Consider the following 18,777-nt stretch of genomic DNA (forward strand, 5'->3'; position numbering starts at 1 on the left):
CATCCTTCTCAAGCTCCCATGGAACATTCACCAAGCAGACCACATTCCAGGCCACGAAATATACCTCAACAAATGTAAAAGAATAGAAATTATGCGAAGTACGTTTTCAGAACACAATGGAATTAGGCTAGAAACCAATACCAGAAAGACAGCTGGAAAATCCCCAAATATTTGGAGATTAAACAACACACCTCTAAATAACAGATGGGTCAAGGAGGGAGTCTCATGGGAAATAAAATTTTATCTTGAGCTAAATGAAAATGAAAATACAACCTATGAAAATTTGCAAGATGCAGTGAAAGCAGTGCTTGGAGGGAAGTTTATGGCATTGAAGGCATACATTTGAAAAGATCTAAGCTTCCACCTTATGAAACTAGAGAAAGAAGAGCAATATAAGCCTACCACAAGCAGAAGAAAAGAAGCAATGAATGAAATAAAAAGCAGGAAAACAAGAGAGAAAAGTCAGCAAAATAAAGAGCTGTTTGGTTTTTTTTTGTAAAGATCAATAAAATTGACAAACCTCTAGCAGGATAACCAAGAAAAAAAGAGAGAAGATACAAATTACTCAGATCAGAAATGAAAGCGATGGCATCACTACTGATCTCATGGACACTGAAGGGATAATAAAGGAATATTATGAATAATTCTATGCCCACAGATTTTATAAGTTAATGAAGTGGACCATTTCCTTGAAAGACACAATCTACTGAAACTCACACAAGGAGAAATAAATACTCTGAAAAGACTCATATCTAGTAAAGAATTTGAATCAATAATGAATAACCTTCCAAAATGGAAAGCACCAGGCCTGGATGGGTTCACTGGTCAACTCTATCAAACATTAAGGAAAGAATGATACCAGTTCTCAATAATCTCTTCCAGAAAATAGAAGAAGAGAGAACACTTCCCAGCTCATTCTGTGAGGCCAAGCTTATTCTAATAGCAAAACCAGATAAAGATATTGCAAAACAGGAAAATTGCAGACCAATACCTCCCATGAACATAGATGCAAAATCCTCAACAAAATATGAGCAAATTGAATCCAGTGATGTATAAAAAGAGTTCTACACCACAGACAAGTGGGATTTATTCCAGGTATGCAAGGCTGGTTCAATATTTGGAAATCAATTAATGTAATCCATCACATCAACAGCGCAGAGAAATCGCATTATCATAACAGTAGATGCAAAAAGAGCATTTGACAAAATTAAACACCATCCATGATAAACTAACAAACCACCAAACCACCACAACAACTCTTGGCAAATTAGGGATGGAGGGGAACTTCCTCAACCTGATAAAGTACATCTATAAAAACCCTAAAGCTAACGTCATATTTAATGGTGAGAAACTAGAAACTTTCCAATTAAGATCAGGAATAAGGTGAAGATGTCCCCTTTCACCACGCATTTTCAACATTGTACTGTATCTCCTAGCTAATGCAACAAGGCAAGAAAAGAGAATAAAAGATAGATTGGGAAGGAAAAAGAAATCTTCTTTGGTGAGGTGTTTGTTCAGATCTTTGCCCATTTTGCAGATGGCATGGTTGTCTATGCAGAAAATCCCAAAGAACCGACAAAAAGCCCTCCTGGAACTAATGAGCAATTATAACCAGGTTGCAGGATACATGATTAATATACAAAAGTCAATTGATTTCCTATATACCAACAATGAACAAGTGGAATATGAAATTAAAAACACAGCACCATTTACATTAGCACCAAAAAAAAAAAAACTGAAGTACTTAGGAATAAATCTAACAAAATACTTAGCTATATGAAGAGGTATATGAAGAAAACTACAAAATGTTGATGAAAGAAATCAAAGTAGTCTAAATAAATGAAGAGATATTTCATGTTTATTTGAAATTCCTTAATGATGTATGATGTTTAACATCTTTTCATATGCTGATTTGACATCTGTAGATTTTCTTTGGTGAGGTGTCTGTTGAGCTCTTTTGCCCATTTTTAAGTTGGGTTGTTTGGTTTCTTATTGTTGACATTTAAGACTCATTCATATTGTTTATTTATTTATTTTATTGAAATGTAGTCGATTTACAATGTTGTATTAATTTCTGCTGTACAGCAAAGTGATTCAGTTATACATATATATACATTCTTTTTAAAATATTCTTTTCCATTATGGTTTATCACAGGATATTGAATATAGTTCCCTGTGCTCTACAGTAGGACCTTGTTGTTTCTCCATCCTGGATGTAACAGCTCACATCTGCTAACCTCAACCCCCCACTCCATCTCTCCCTCAACCCCCTCCCCCTTGGCAACCACAGTCTGTTCTCTATATCCATGAAGACTCATTGATTTTGGATACATGCTTACAGCATCTTTCTTCATAACTGCCAAAAACTGGAAGCAACCAAGATGTCCTTTAAAAGGTAAATGGATAGACAAATTGTGGTACATCCATACAATGAAATACTAGTGATAAAAATAAATGAGTTATCAAATAACAAAAAAGACATGGAGGAATCTTCAATGCATATTGCTTAGTGAAAGAACCTAGTCTGAAAAGGTTACATACCGTATGATTCCAACTGTATGAAATTCTGGAAAAAGTAAAACTATAAGGAGAGTAAAAGATCAGTGCTTGCCAGGGGCACAGGGGCTCTGGGGCTCAGGATGAAGACGAGGGGCACAGGGGATTTTACGGCAGTGAAAATATTTTTTTATGATACTGTAATGGTGGATACTTGTCACTATACATTTGTCAAAACGAAAGAACGTACAATGCAAAGAGTGAACCCTAATGTAAACTATGGACTTAGTTAATAATAGCATATCAATATTGGTTCATCAGTTGTAACAAATGTACCGCACTAATGCATGATGTTAATAATAGGGGAAACTGTGTGTATTGGAGGGGTGGATATATGGGAACTCTCTGTATTCTCTGCTAAAATTCCTGTAAACCTAAAACTGTTCAAAAAAATAAAGTATTAAAAAAATGAAAACACATTAGTTCTTTGGAAAATGTCACCCACATCATCTTCATCACCATTGCCATTGATCTTTGTGTCCTTTGAACCTTTGATAACCCATGAATGAGAGAAAATCTGTGTGTTACATTTTGTTTGTCTCTTGCCAGGCTTCACTGCTTTCAGTTCCTCAAAAACTGTCAAGCCATTATTAAGAAATCAAAGCAAGCAGGAAGTTTTAAATGACTCCACAAATTTGGGTGAGCATCTGCCACATGTCAGGCCAGGAGACAGCTTCGTAGTTCGGCCCTATAATATCACTCGCTCCCTTTACTTGCAAAAATTGCTAAATGCTGCTCCTGGACAGACGCCCTGCTGCTAATACAGACTGACTGTATAAGCTCCATCCTACTCAGCTGTCCAACAATGAGATGAACTGTTATTTATTTATTATTATTTTTATTATTATCCTTATCATCATCTAACATATTGTGAGGGCATCCTGTGAACTGGGCCCTGCTGAAGCATTTTGTGTGCATTTTTATCATTTAATCTGCATGACAGCCCTAAACAGGGTCTCTATTATTATCTCCATCTTAGAGATGAAGAAGCTGAGACTCAAATGGTGAAGTGAGAGGACAGCATTACATTGATACCAAACCCAGACAAAGACACTACAAGAAAACTACAGACCAGTATCTCTTATGAACACTGATACCACAATCCTCAACAAAATAGGAGGAAACCAAATTCAACAGCACATTAAAAGGATCATACACTATGACCAAGTGGGATTTATTCTTGGAATGCAGACTTGATGGTTCAACATATGAAAATTAATCCACGTAATACATCACATTAACAGAAAGAAGGAAAAAAATGATCATCTCGATTGATGTACAAAAAGCATTTGACAAAATGCAACACTCTTTCATGATAAAAGCACTCAACAAACAGGGAATAGAGGGAAATTACCTCAACATAATAAAGGTCAAATATGAAAGGCCCACAGGTAGCATCATACTCAAAGGTGAAAGACTGAAAGCTTTTCCTCTAATTTCAAGAATAAGATAAGGATACCTGCTTTTGCCACTTCTATTCAACAAAGTACTGGAAGTCCTAGCCAGAGCAATTAGGCAAGACAAAGAAATAAAGGCATCCAAATTCGAAAGGAAGAAGTAAAATTATCTCTGTTCACAGGCAACATGATCTTACATGTACAAAATCCTAAAGAGTCCATGAAAAACCACAACCCTCCTAGAACTAATAAATAACATTCACTAGCAAAATCGTAGGACACAAAATCAACACACAAACATCAGCTGTGTTTCTATATGCTCACAATGAACAATCTGAAAAGGAAGTTAAGAAAATAATTTCATTTACAATAGCATCAAAATGAATAACATATTTTGGGATAAATTTAACCAAGGTGGTAAAAGATGTGTACACTGAAAACTACAAAGTGCTGCTGAAAGAAATTAAAGACACAAATAAATGGAAAGACACCCTGTATTCGTGGGTTGGAAGACTTAAGATTGTTAAGATGTCATTACTACACAGCAGGATCTACAGATTCAAAATCCCAACAGCAGTTTTGGCAGAAATAGAAAAATCCATCCTAAAATTCATATGGAATCTCAGTGGGCCCCAAATAGCCAAAATAATCTTGAGAAAGAAAAGCAAAGCTGGAGGTCTCACACTTCCTGATTTCAAAACTTACTGCATACAAAGGTACAGCAATCAAAACAGTGTGATACTGACATAAGCTCAGGCACATAGGCCAATAGAATAGAATAGAGAGCACAGAAATAAAACTTTGCATATATGGTCCAATGATTTTTGACAAGGGTGCCAAGATTATTCAATGGGGAAAGAGCAGTATTTTCAACAAATGATGCTGGGAAAGACTGCAAAAGAATTAATTTGAACTCTTACCTTACACCATGTATAAAAATTAACTCAAAGTGGATCAAAGACTTAAACATAGTCTAAAACTATAAAACTTTTAGAGGAAAACACAGGAGGAAAGCTTTATGACATTGGATTTGGCAATGCATTTTTGGATATGATACCAAAAGGATAGGCAGCAAAAGTAAAAATAGATAAATTCAACTATATCAAAAATTAAAACTTCTGTGAATCAAAGGACACAATAAACAGGGTGAAAGGCCATCTAGAGAATGGGAGAAAATAGTTGCAAATCACAAATCTGAAAAAGGGTTAATATGAAGAATATATAGAGAACTATAACTCAACAACAACAACAAAAAAGAACCCCCAAATAACTTGATCAAATATGGGCATAGAACTGGAATAGACATTTCTCCAAAGAAGATATATAAATGTCCAACAAGCATATAAAAAGATGCTCAACATTACTAGTCATTAGGGAAATTCAAATCAAAACCACAGTGAGATACCACCTCATACCCATTAGGATGGCTACTATCAAAAACAAACAAACAGCAACAGAAAATAACAAGTGTTGGCAAGGATGTAGAGTAGGGGAACACTTATGCACTGCTGAGAATGTAAAATGGTGCAGCTGATAGGAAAAACAGTAGAGCGGCTTCTCAAACAATTTAGAATAAAATTATCATATGATCCAGCAAGTCCACTTCCGGGTATATACCCCAAAGAATTGAAAGCAGGAACTTAAAGAGTTATTTGTACACTCATGTTTATAGTAGCATTATTCACAATTGCCAAAAGGTGGAAGCCACCCAAGTGCCCACTGACCGATGATTGGAGAAGCAAAATGTGGTCCATCCATACAGTGGAATATTATTCAGTGTAGGAGGAAGGGAATTCTGACACATGCTACAACATGGATGAACCGTGAGGACATTATGTGAAGTAAGCGTCACAAAAAGGCAAATTTTGTATGATTCCACTATGTGAGGTACATAAAGTAGTCAAGCTCATAGAAACAAAATAGAACGGGGGTTGCCAGGAGCTGGGGAAGGGGAAACGGGGAATTGTTGTTTAATGGGTACAGTTTCAGTTTTGCAAGATGAAAAATTCTGAGGCTGGTTGCACAACAATGTGAATAACTTACAACTACTGATCTGTACACTTAAAAGTGGTTAAGATGGTAAACTTTATATGTATTTTACCACGATTTAAAAAATGGCTAAGATGAAGGGACTCACTCAACATCAGGATGCTGGCATAAGGCAATGTCAGGGTTTGAACCCAAGTCTAATTCCAAAACTTGTACCTTTGATTTGTACCCTGTGATTTTCAGAGTAGAGAGTGATTTAATAATGAGAGAGGAGACAGGCAGGACCTAATATACAAAACAAGTGCATTTTTTAAGGCTCCTGCATTGAAAATGTCTTTAAAAATTATATAGTGAGTCCATAAAATATTGAGACGTTTAAACTTCTATTAACAATGACCATCTGCTCTGATGACCCCTGTGCTTTAAGGAAGCCTCCTCGGGAAGCTGACTTAGTTATGACGTTGCCCTGAGGTTCGCTGACATTGTCGCTGAGGTTCGACGTGTACCTGGAACCGTCCTTTGGAGCTAGGTTTCAACCTTGCATCACCTGGCACTGGGAAGCCCCATCTCAGACCATAACCTTGCGCTCCCGGCCTTCCTTATCCTCTGTCTCGTCCTCTCCTTGAGTCACGTAGCCTTTGCTCCCTGTTTGCTCCCTATGGGTAATGCCCTACGCTCACCCAGCCTGGGCCCTGCTCAAGCTCACCAGCTCCTTCAAGTCCATCCCGGCCCCCAAACCCTCCTGCCACCCTCACACTTCTGTCCTGAGGCTGGCCCAGTGCCCTTTGGGCCCCCCAGCCAGCAGGTCCCTGCTCTCAGGCTTTTCATTCTACTTTGACAACAGCCTCCTAGGTCTTCACCTCCTGCACCTGCCAGCATTCTCCGTCTGCTTCTCCCGACCCTCCTCCATCCCTTTACACGGTGCCCTCTGCCCAGCAGGCCCACCTGTGCAGCTACATCCATGGGCTGATGGGCTCCTTGTCTCTGGTTTCTTGTTGGGTTTGGCCAATGGGGGGTTAGAGATCAGAGCAGGGAGGAGAGAGGTTGGGGTACTTACTCCCCTGGCTTCCTTTCTGTGGGGCCACACAGCTTCCCTCAGAGGGACTCTACCCAGCCCTCGGGGTCTCCGGGACCCAGGAAATGCCCCTGCCCCTCACCCCTCAGCTCTGGGGGTGGGAACAGTCCTCACTCATACTAGCTCTGGGCCCTGCACTATCCTTTGTGGTTTCTCTGAGCCCTGCCCACTCCCTATGGAGTCCCTTCAGGAAACTCCTCTCCATCACTCCACACCCCTGTGAATGTGCCTTCAGCTCCCTGCCAGGACCTGGACTTCCCAGGCATGGAGAAGCTCCTAGATGGGACCTTCAAGACTTCTCCTAGCTGCCAAGGGCCTCCGGGTGGTCCTGCCTTCATCCCACCCTGGTCTGGTCCCTCTCCTCAACCATCTCCTCTTCTGCATCCTCACCTTGACAGTGTAACTTCCGTCTAACCTGTGAACGTGCTCACCACCCCCTCGGCCTGGAAACACCGCCCCTTCCCCCTTCCTTTCCTTTATTGTCAAATGGCTTCAAGAGGTTCCTCTCCCGCTGGGTCCTCAACCCACTGCCATTGCCCTCGGGGGCCTCTTCGGGCTCTCGGCCTCCCTGTGACATGTGACACAGTTGTCAGAGAGAGGCACGTGGCCTGGTGGTTCAGGGGTTGGGGGAGCAGGGCAACGTGGTGGTTACTAGACTGGGCTCGAGCCCAGCTCTCCTACTTCCTAGCAGGGTGACCTTGGGCAAGTGATACCTCAGCTTCCTCATCTGTAAGGTAACAAAAGGACAGTCTTATAAGCTACTGGTGACGTATAAATGATATAATACATACTAAAGCACTTAGAAGAGAACATAGGGCAAATGGGAAATGTTCTCTATTATGAGCAAGAGGATGGGCTCTCGAGTTAGAAAGCCTTGAGTTCAAGTCCCACCTCTGCTACCTTCCAGCTGTGCAGCCTGGGGCACGGTTCTTTGCTTCTCTTTGGTTGCTCCCTGAGCAGCAAAAATGAGTTTGATAAGCTGGGCTTCGTAGGATCGACAAAAGGTACTGCTTGGTGACATGTTCAAAGGAGTGGGATAACATTGTTGAAATTAACTTGTGTGTGTGTGTTTGTGTGTGTGTGTGTGTGTGTTTTATCTATTTCTTTTAACCTTTTGGTTCTAGGCTATCCCATTCCCCAGCCCCATCCCCCCACTGCCTCCAGAAAGGGATGTAGTGCAGAAATAGTAAAAAAAAAATGGGGTTTTCAAAAGAATAAGGATATGAGGAAACGGCCAGGCACTGGTGAGACGACGGGTCTGGGATTGGAAGGAAAGAAGAAGCTTCTCTGCTTCCCTGTCAGCTGGATCCTTCCTCCCCGGTCTCCCCGGGAGAGCCCTGTGGACCGGCAAGGCCTCAGGAGAGGCTGGTCCTGAAATCAGACTGCCCGAGCGTGGTGCCCAGTGCCCCAGCCTCCCTCTGTGACCTCAGGCAGGATACTCAGCCTATCTGTGCCTCAACGCCCTCATCTGTAAAGTGGGGCAAACAACACTAACCTCCTAAGGATGAAATGAGTTAATACACTCGAAAGTGCCCAGAACAGTACCTGGCACAAAGCAAGCTGTCTCTGTGATGAATACCCTCAGCCTGGCAGCAGCTCTCTGGCTCCCTCACCTCTCTGACTGCTTCCAGGTCTCCACGCCGGTCTCCTCTCCCCTCAGATGTCCGTTTCCTCTGCACTCTGTCCATGAGCTGGGGCCACTGTGCCACCCCCTCGATTCGCAGGTGTGTATTTCCAACCCCTGGTTCATCTCCAGGCCCCAAACTGCCTGGCCGCTTCCGGGATGTTCAGGTGCTCACTCAACCAGTCCTGCTTCCTGCCCTCTTGGTAACGGGATTATCACCTGCCAGCTCATCCAGCCATCTTTCTCCGTGGCCTGTGGCATTGATCCTACTGATTCTTCCAGAAAGCTCTCAGACCAGTCCCAAAGCAACGGTCCAGTCAGGTGGTAGTATTAATGTGGTGGGCAGAATGGTCTCCCAAAGATGCCCATGCCCTGATCCCCAGAACCTGGGAATATGCTCCATGACATGGCCAAAGGGACTGTGATGATGTCAAGGTTACTAATCAGTGCTCTTAAAAGAGGGAGACTAAGGACTTCCCTGGTGTTGCAGTGGTTAAGAATCCGCCTCCCAATGCAAGAGACACGGGTTCGAGCCCTGGTCCGGGAAGATCCCACATGCCATGGAGCAACGAAGCCCGTGTGCCACAACTACCGAACCTGCGCTCCAGAGCCCACGAGCCACAACTACTGAGCCCACGTGCCACAACTACTGAATCCGCGTGCCTAGAGCCCGTGCTCCACAACAAGAGAAGCCACTGCAGTGAGAAGCCCCTGCACCGCAACAAAGAGTAACCCTCGCTCACTGCAACTAGAGAAAGCCTGTGCTCAGCAACGGAGACCAAACCCAGCCAAAAACTTTTTAAAAATTTTTTAAAAAGTGGGAGACTATCCTGGGTTATCCAGGTGGGACTAATTGAACTCCACCAGTCCTTATAAGCAGAGAACTTACTCTGGCTGGATTGGAGAGATAAGTGGTGTTTCTTGCTGGGCCCCCACTTAACAGCCCCAATGCTCCTCTTCCTGGGAAAGCACCAGGTCAACGTTTCCTCTTTACCCAAATCCCCCCCTAGATGGCACCACCTCAGTCTGTTGCATGAATGAGGATCACGAGAACATTGATCTCACATTTCACTGACAACCCCCATTCTCCATTCCACAGGGTGGAATTTCCCTAGCTTAGTCAATTTTCTTGTTATCTCAGTTAACTGAGAATTTCCAATTTAGATATTAGATGTTCCCAAAGCTAAATTTACACTCAAAAAGTGAAGCTTTTGTTTTTAGAAGGTTGAGTCAGCTCAGTCTGAAACTCAGCCCCACCTCCCCCGTCTAGCTGTGTGATTTGGGCCAGTTCCTTAACCTTTCTGAGTCCCATGTCCATGTCATCAAATGAGGATAATAACGATAATAGTAGTTCTCACCTGCACAGGATTTGTTTTGTGGATATAATTCTATAAATATATATACAGAACATACATACATGATGTATAAAGCCATGTGAGATGCAGTAAGTAGTCCATAAATGTATGCTGTAGCTGTTTGTATTATGTATGCTATTCAAAAGATTATGGGGGCTTCCCTGGTGGCGCAGTGGTTGAGAGTCCGCCTGCCGATGCAGGGGACGCGGGTTCGTGCCCCTGTCCGGGAGGATCCCACATGCCGCGGAGTGGCTGGGCCCGTGAGCCATGGCCGCTGGGCCTGCGCTTCCAGAGCCTGTGCTCCGCAACGGGAGAGGCCACAACAGTGAGAGGCCCGCGTAATGCAAAAAAAAAAAAAAAAAAAAAAGATTATGATCTTTCTTTCATCTCACATCCATCAGAATGGCTAGTATAAAAAAAAAAAAGGGAAATAACAAGTGTTGGTGAGGACGCAGGGAAAGTGGAACCCTTGTGCCCTGTTGTGAGAATGTAACTTGGTGCCGCCACTATAGAAAACAGCATGGCAGTTCCTCAAACAATTAAAAATAAACTTATCATATGATCCAGCAAGTCTACTTTTGGGTATATATCCCAAAGAACTGAAAGCAGGGCCTTGAAGAGATATTTATACACCCATGTTCATAGCATTGTTTGCAACAGCCAAAAGGTGGAAACAACCCAAGTGTCCATCAGTAGATGAATGAATAAACAAAATGTGGTGAATCCACACAATGGAATATTATTCAGCCTTAAAAAAGGAAGGAAATTCGGACACATGCTACAGCATGGATGAACATAGACATTATACTCAGTGAAAGAAGCCAGTCATGAAAAGACAAATACTGTTATGATTCTACTTATATGAGATACCCAGAGTAGCCAAGGTCATAGAGACAGAAAGCAGAACGGTGGTTGCTGGGGGCTGGGATGGGGGGACAAGGGGAGTTGTTGTTTCATAGGTACAGTTTCAGTTCTGCAAGATTCAAAGAGTTCTGGAGATGGATGGGGGTGATGGCTGCACAACAGTGTGAATATATTTAATGCCACTGAACTGCACACTTAATAAAAGTGGTTAAGATGGTAAATTTTATGTTATGCATATCTTACCACAATAAAAAAAAATGAGAAAAATGAGATCACGATCTAGCCCTTTCCTCTGAACTTTTTCCTCTTGGAAGCCCTCCACCTGCTGGTGAGAAACTAGTCCCATCAATTGCTGTGCTGGGTACTGACCAATGAAATCAGCCGCCAGTTCCCAAACAGGGGACAAAACATTCCCTGAGGACTGGTGAGACCTAACAGGTGAACCCCCAGAGCAAGGAGCACTTGTGGAGAAGCCAGGGGTGAGGTGGGGGTGAGGGGGGAGGATGGGAGCACGACCCAAGCAGGAGGACAAGTGCGATGCAGATGAGGAGCCAGCAAGTGCACCCTCCCAGGCCTGTTTCAGTCCGTGGATTTCCCCACAGAGAGTCCACCTGTCACCTTATGTCTCAAAATGCAGGTGTTCGCTTAGAATAACAGAAATGTGAATTAAAATGACACAGGTACCATACTTCACCCCGTAGATCAGTGAAGATCCAATGGGGGGTCAGCACCCTAGGCTGGGGAGGGAGTGGGAGACGGGTGTCCACTGCTGGCAGGACACCACATCCGGAAACCTCTGGTGGACAATTTGGCCATGCCCATCAGAGTTACAGCTGTATGTGTCCTTTGACAGAGCAGACATACCTGCACGTCCGTGAAATGATGCAAATAATAGGCGAATCCCAGCAGCCTTGTTTAATAATAATAAACAAGATTATGGTGTAGGCTCTGGTTCTTTCCTGAGAGGCAGCCCAGAACTGGCAGGGGCCAGGAAAAGGGACGAGAGTCATCCGGCTGGATGGGATCTGGTGTGTGTGTATGAGATCAGTCTGGCTTCACGACCCTCAGATCCCACGCTAGAAGGGCTGACACAGGCTGGAGAGATGGCTCCACCCATGAGAAAGGAGATGGCTGGCAGGACACTGATCACCGAGGGTGAGGGGTGGACACCAGCATTTCATCCCCCTGTCATGTCTGTTCTTTCTTTTTCTCTTCCATCTCCACCTTCGTAGCTGCAGCCCTGCACTGACTTGGGCTGTCCTAGAGCTCAGTCTTCTAGGGATCCTGGGACTTCCCCAGGGTGGGACTGGGGGAGTCCCTGGGGAGGGGTAGGGTCAGTCAGCCCTTCATTGTTTACCCTTCGCTTCTCTTTTCCTCAAAACAAAGGTTATTGAAAGAATACACACACACACACATACACACACACACACACACAAGCAGGAGCTCTGCTGATCAAGAAGGGAGAGGGAGGGAGCACTGATGGTGGGGTTCTCAAAGTGTGGTCCTGGAGCCAACTCCAGGGGACTCCATTCCCCCCACCTGAACCTGGGGAGCATATAATGTGAAGATTCCTGGGCCTTACCCCAAACCCACTGGGTCAGAATGCCTAGGAGTTCATGTTGAACAACCACTCTTAAACATACGGAAAATCCAACAACCACTGGCTTTGGTGTTTCTTCATTCTGGAAGAACTGAGTCCCTTTCTCAGCAGAGTTTAAATAACAGCCACATCCAACTCTAAAGATTACAGTTTACAAGGCACATCAAATCATATAAATTATAACTTGCAAGGTTTAGCTGTGAAATGAGCAAGGCTGAGGCTTTTGAGCCATGTAAAATGGGAGAGGGGAGATTGTGAATAGAGCTCCTGATGGCTCGCCTGCACACAGCAGCTGGGATGTTCACTGGCAGGTCTCCCCCTTGTTTACAATCCTTCAAGCCTTCTTCCCACTGCTTTTCAGATAAAGATCAAAACCCTTATGGTGACATGAAGGAGGCCGACTTGTCCCTTAGACCTCCTCCTTCCCACTCTGACTTCTGGACGCCCTGGTTTTCTCTCAGTCCCTTGGATTCACAATATGCTCTTCCACCCCAGGACCCTTGCACATGCCATTCCCTTCTCCTTTTGTCTAGTTAAGTCCTCCTTGTCTTCCATATTCCTTTCCTTTACAGCCCCAATGTTGGAATGGAATTAGTCACACCTTTGTGGGATCATTTGACTTATTTCTCTCTCTCCTGGCAGCTTCCTGATGGCAGGGACCATGTCCAGTTCTGACATCACTGTACCCCTAGACTAGGCTCGGTGCTGAGGCTCTGGGTAAATACTGTGCAATGAATGAGTGATAGCAACAGTTATCACTGTTGACTATAAACAGTTCTCACTAGCCTGGCTATAAACAGGCTTCCTATTGCCTTAGGGAACCAAACTCCTTACAGGATATAGAAAAAAGTCTGGAGGGTAAAACCCTGCAAATATCAATATTGATTTTTCCCTGAGCCAAATGATTACAAGTGACTTTTATTTTCTTCCTTATATTTTCCTTTCTCCCAATTTTTAAAAACAAGAAGCATGTAACTACCTTCCATTATCGGAAAGAGTAAATGATGTCGAAATACTAGGATACCAATAGTCAAAACAACGTCAGCCTTGCTGATGAGTAGAAATCTTTAGAAGCATGACTGCCTATTCTTTAGGATTGATCCAGGCAAATAAAACAATCTTTTTTATTTGTTAGATGTAACCTCTGGGTAAATGCAATGATGACTTTTTAGTAATATAAATCCCTGAATTTTTTTTTTTTTTTTTTTTTTTTGCGGTACGCGGGCCTCTCACTGTTGTGGCCTCTCCCGTTGCAGAGCTCAGGCTCCGGACACGCTGGCTCAGCGGCCATGGCTCATGGGCCCAGCCGCTCCGTGGCATGTGGGATATTCCCGGACCGGGCACGAACCCGTGTCCCTTGCATCGGCAGGTGGACTCTCAACCACTTCGCCACCAGGGAAGCCTAGTGACGTATTTCTTAAGCTAAGTCCGAGGAGCAGTAAGCAGTCAATTATTTATATACAATGAATGCAACTCAATTTCTGTCTAGTTAATAACTGTCCTCATTAGTTCCCTTTTCCAAATGGCTTATTAATGTCAGTGGATCCTCATCTCAACCCTGTGCACCTCTGAGGATTCTTCTCAATCTCTGTTTTATGAGACCATAATAATGATCATTGTGACATTCACTGACCACCACATGCCAGGCTCTTTATATGCATTTCTCACTTAATCCTCAGAATAACCCTGTGAGGTAAGAGGTTTACAGACAGGGAAAAGGAGCTCAGAGTGATTAAGTAATTTGGTTGAAGTCACTCAGCCACAAAGTAGCCTAATGAGATTCAAACCCAGCTCTGTCTATCTCCAAAGCCTGTGCTTTTAAAAATTACTACAGTTTTCTAATATCATAGGCCGGTTCAAAACAGAGATCTCTGTCTCTACTTTAGCCAGACAGGAAATAAAGTACCCCAAATCTATGCCTTGTTAGGATAAAGAAGAAACTACAGTTCTTCTTCTTCTTCTTTTTCCTCCCACTTTGCACACTGCACAGATGTTCTGTGTCCTTGAAGGGAGACCATATCATGGAGGAGAATCTCACGGGGAGGTTCATGGAGTTATCTTTAAATCTGTTGCGTTTACAATAAACACTCTCAGAAAACTAGGAATAAAGGGGGAAATTTCTCACTTGGTAAGAACATGTATAAAACCCTACAGCTAGGGCCTCCCTGGTGGCGCAGTGGTTGAGAGTCCGCCTGCCGATGCAGGGGATACGGGTTCGTGCCCCGGTCTGGGAGGATCCCATATGCCGCGGAGCGGCTGGGCCCGTGAGCCATGGCCGCTGGGCCTGCGCATCCGGAGCCTGTGCTCCGCAACGGGAGAGGCCACAACAGTGAGAGGCCCGCATACCGCAAAAAAAAAAAAAAAAAAAAAAAAAAAAAAACCCTACAGCTAACCTCCTACTTAACGGTGAAAGAGTAACTGCTTTCCCCTAAGGTCAGGAACAAGCGAATATAAGGATTTATAAACTGCTTTTGTTCAGCAGAGTCCTGGAAGTCTTAACCAGGGAAATAAAGCAAGGAAAAGAAGATTCAAGGCATTCACATCTCCTTTTCTGAAAGGAGAAATAAAATTGTTCTTATTTGCAGATGACATGATTGTTTATGTATAAAATCCCAAGAAATCTACAAAAGCCCTTATATAAGAAAGTGCAGTTAAGGTTGCAAGATACCAAGAAGCATACAAAAATCAACTGTATTTCTATATACTGTCAATGAACATGTGGACACCAAAATTAAAAATATAATACCATTTACAATCACTCAAAAAAAAAAAAAAGAGAGATATACTTAAGTGTAAATCTAACAAAACATGTTCAGGACTCGTATGCTGAAAACTACAAAACACTCATGAGAGACACTGAATAAATGGAGAAATATACCATGATCATGAATTGGAAGACAATGTACGAGTATATCAATTATTCTCACATTGTTATATAGGATTAAACACAATTCCAATCAAAATTACAGCATGATATTTTGTATATACAGACAGGCTTACACTAAAATGTAAATGGAAAGGCAAAGGAACTAGAATAGGTTAAAAATTTTTTTTAAAGAAAAGTGAGAGGAATCACTCTACCTGATTTAAGACTTACATAGCGACAGTAATCAAGGCTATCTCATAATGGTAGATCCATTATGACAAATAGATCCATGCAACATAATAGGGAACTAAGAAGTAGCCCCCATAGAAAGTATGGCCAGATTATTTTTGACAAACTTGCAAAAGCAATTCAATGGAGAAAGGATAGTCTTTTCAACAAATGGTTCTGGAACAACTAAATATCCACATGCAAGAAAAATGAACTTTGACCTAAATCTCACATCATAAACGACAGTGAACCCAAAATGGTTCATAGATTTAAACATAAAACTATAAAACACTTAGAAGAAAACATAAGAGAAAATCCTCAGGGTCAGGGACCTGGTGGCATGTTCTTAGACATGACACTAAAAGCATGACCTATAAAAGAAAAAATAACTACCTGGACTTCATCAAAAGTTAAAGCTTTTGCTCTGTGAAATACTCTGCTAAGAGAATGAAAAGACAAGCTATGGATGGGAGAAAATATTTGCAAACCATCTATCTGACAAGGGACTCATATCTAAAATACATAAAGAATTCTCAAAACTCAATGGTAAAAAAATTAACAATTCGATTAGAGACACTTAAAAGATATGAAGAGATATTTCACTGAAGAGGATATGCAGAAGGCAAACACGTACATGAAAAGACATTTAACATCACTATCGATTTGGGAAATGCAAGTTAAGACTATGATGAGATACCACTACACACTTACTAAAACAGCTAAAATGAAAAACAGTGTTTATGCTAATTGCTGGTGAGGATGTGTCTCATACATTGCTGGTGGAAATGAAAAATGGTACAGCCATGCTGGATAAGCCTGGCAGTTTCTTTACGAACCGAATATACATAAACACATATGTTAATCCATGCAATCATACTCCTGAGCATTTATCACAGAGAAATAAAAACTTATGTTCACACAAAAACCTGTATACAAATGTTTATAGTACATTTATTTGTAATAGCCCCAAATGGAAACAAAATGTCCTTCAAAAAGTGAATGGTTAAACATAGGTGATACGTCCATACCGTGGACTATTACTCAGCAATAAAAGAACAAGCTAATAACCTAAATGGATGTCAAGGGCATTACAATGACTAAAAAAAAAAAAAAAAAATCAATCGCAAAGGTCATAGATAAATGATGAAAATTATAGAGACGGAGAACAGATTAGTGGTTTTCGGAGCGTGGGGACGACGGTGGGAGGAGGAATTGTGACTATAAAAGGAGCATCACAAAGGACATCTCTGATGATGGAATACTCCTATATCCTGATGGCCACACCCAAATCCACACGTGGTAAAATGGCACAGGACTCCACACATGCTTCGTGCCATTCTCTCTACCATTTGTGCATCTATAATTATTTCAAAATAAAGTTTAAAAAAATCTGTTGAGTGAAGTCTGAGAGTGGTCTGCCTTTCACAGTCCTAAAGGGATTCCATTGCATTTCTCTTTCTGCTTCAATATTTTAATCCCTTTCAAAATGTTAAAAGGCTCAAAGCCACTGTTTTTATAATTCCTTACTTACAATTTCTTCCAACTTCCTTGGCTGTCAATGAGCTGGGACTGTGGACCAAGCCACAGCTAATTCAGAGAATGGAATGAAATGAAGTGAGAGAGCACTGAGGCCATGCCCAGGGCTTACCCTGATTTACTACTTGGAGGTACGGGGGCACGGGAGGGCTCTGAGGGGCCCATAGTCTCCAGAAGCTCTGGAAAGGGCGAGAGGCCATTGCTCAAGCTGGGCACTTCAGGTGGCCGTGGCTGCCAGACGCGGAGCAGGTGAAGGTCAAGCATCAGCTCTAAGCCCACCTTCCAAACCACGCCATCAGGGTGGGACACTGCAGACATAGTCAGCAAAGGACACAGGGCCCATCACACTTTGCACTGTGCTCATTCTTACCACATGTGCCAGGGAGACCCAGCACATGCCGGGATTGGTTATTGGTGGCACACCGAGGAAGGCTGGGACTGTTAGCCAGAGGCTGTGCTTTACAAGAGACTGGAGTCCACAGAACAGTAAGGACTTTTGGTGGTGTGAGGGGTAGGGAGGGTCGGGGACTGGCTAGGAAGAGGTCTTACCTCTAAAACAAGGTCTGAATTTTCATGCCTTCCAATCGTAGTGCTTTTATTCAGGACAAAATAGCCTTCTGCACTCTTTAGATAGGCTTTCATATTCTCTGCTTTCCCTATAAAAGGTTTTCAGAAAACAATTTTGTTAGAAAAATACAGTCCTCTAATTATTCAATGTCATATTTAGAATGAATGGAATACACCATAATGTCCACAGGAGAAGTCAGCAGAGGTAGGAGTGGATAGCTGGATTTAACAATGATCACAATGATAATTCTGCACATTTTTAAGACTGTCCTTTTAACAGTGATAGCCGGCATAGATGAGCTTGCTTCTGATCACAAGAGGACATCCTTTATGTAACTCAGAGCACAAACAAGCAATAGCAAAAAAAAAACAAACCCAAACAAATCTGAATTCCACTGATAACTGCTCTCCACCTCCCATTAAGCTTAGTTTGGGGTTAGTTATCTGACAGAATCAAATACTCAGTGTTACTAACCCACCACTTACTAGCTCTGTGACTCTGGGTGAGTTCCTTATTCTCTCTCTATGCCTCTGTTTCCTCATCTGTAAAATGGGGCTAATAATACTCTGTATCCCAAAGAGTTTTGTGAGGATTAAATGTGAAGCATCTAGAATGGTGATTGCTACACTAAACACCCATTTGTCCTACTGTGATTGTGACTGTTATTAATCTTGGGCTTCTGAACTTTGACTCAAGAAACCCCAACTTCTACAGAGCTTCTTAAAGTGTGGAAGAGTCAGTCATCGAGGAAATGGGCACTAGAAGATACTTTCTTTTTAAGTCACCGCATTCCTTCATATATTTAGGTTGAAAAAAAAATGATTTCCAAAGACAAAATATCAAGATTATAGCTTGGCTGTACGGTCAAGACTCTGTACGTATCTTTTGCTGGCATTTTATTATGAAAATGTCAAACACACAGAAAAGTTGAAAGAAGTGGATGGTGAACTTCTATAGAACCACCACCCAGATTCTACAATCAACATTTTGTTCTATTTGCTTTATCACATATCTACCCATCTATACATTTTATATTTTAATGCATTTCAAAGTAAATCCTATACATGTTTTTAAATTTTATTTATTTATTTTTGGCTGTGTTGGGTCTTCGTTTCTGTG

At 42.3% G+C, this 18,777-nt stretch overlaps 1 protein-coding gene across 1 annotated transcript in view; it reads right to left on the minus strand.

The window, feature by feature from the left end:
• Positions 1-17,732, minus strand: part of LOC309808920 (forkhead-associated domain-containing protein 1-like) — a gene marked incomplete at both ends in the record, with an annotated part of 78,892 nt that extends 61,160 nt beyond the window's left edge. The window contains one exon of the mRNA XM_082629487.1: positions 17,640-17,732. Coding sequence (XP_082485613.1) covers positions 17,640-17,732 — 93 coding nt within the window. The remainder of the gene's footprint in view (positions 1-17,639) is intronic.
• Between the last annotated feature and the right edge of the window lie 1,045 nt (positions 17,733-18,777).

This window comes from Mesoplodon mirus, assembly GCF_964341445.2.
Source record: "Mesoplodon mirus genome assembly, chromosome: 7".
Lineage (NCBI taxonomy): Eukaryota > Metazoa > Chordata > Mammalia > Artiodactyla > Ziphiidae > Mesoplodon > Mesoplodon mirus.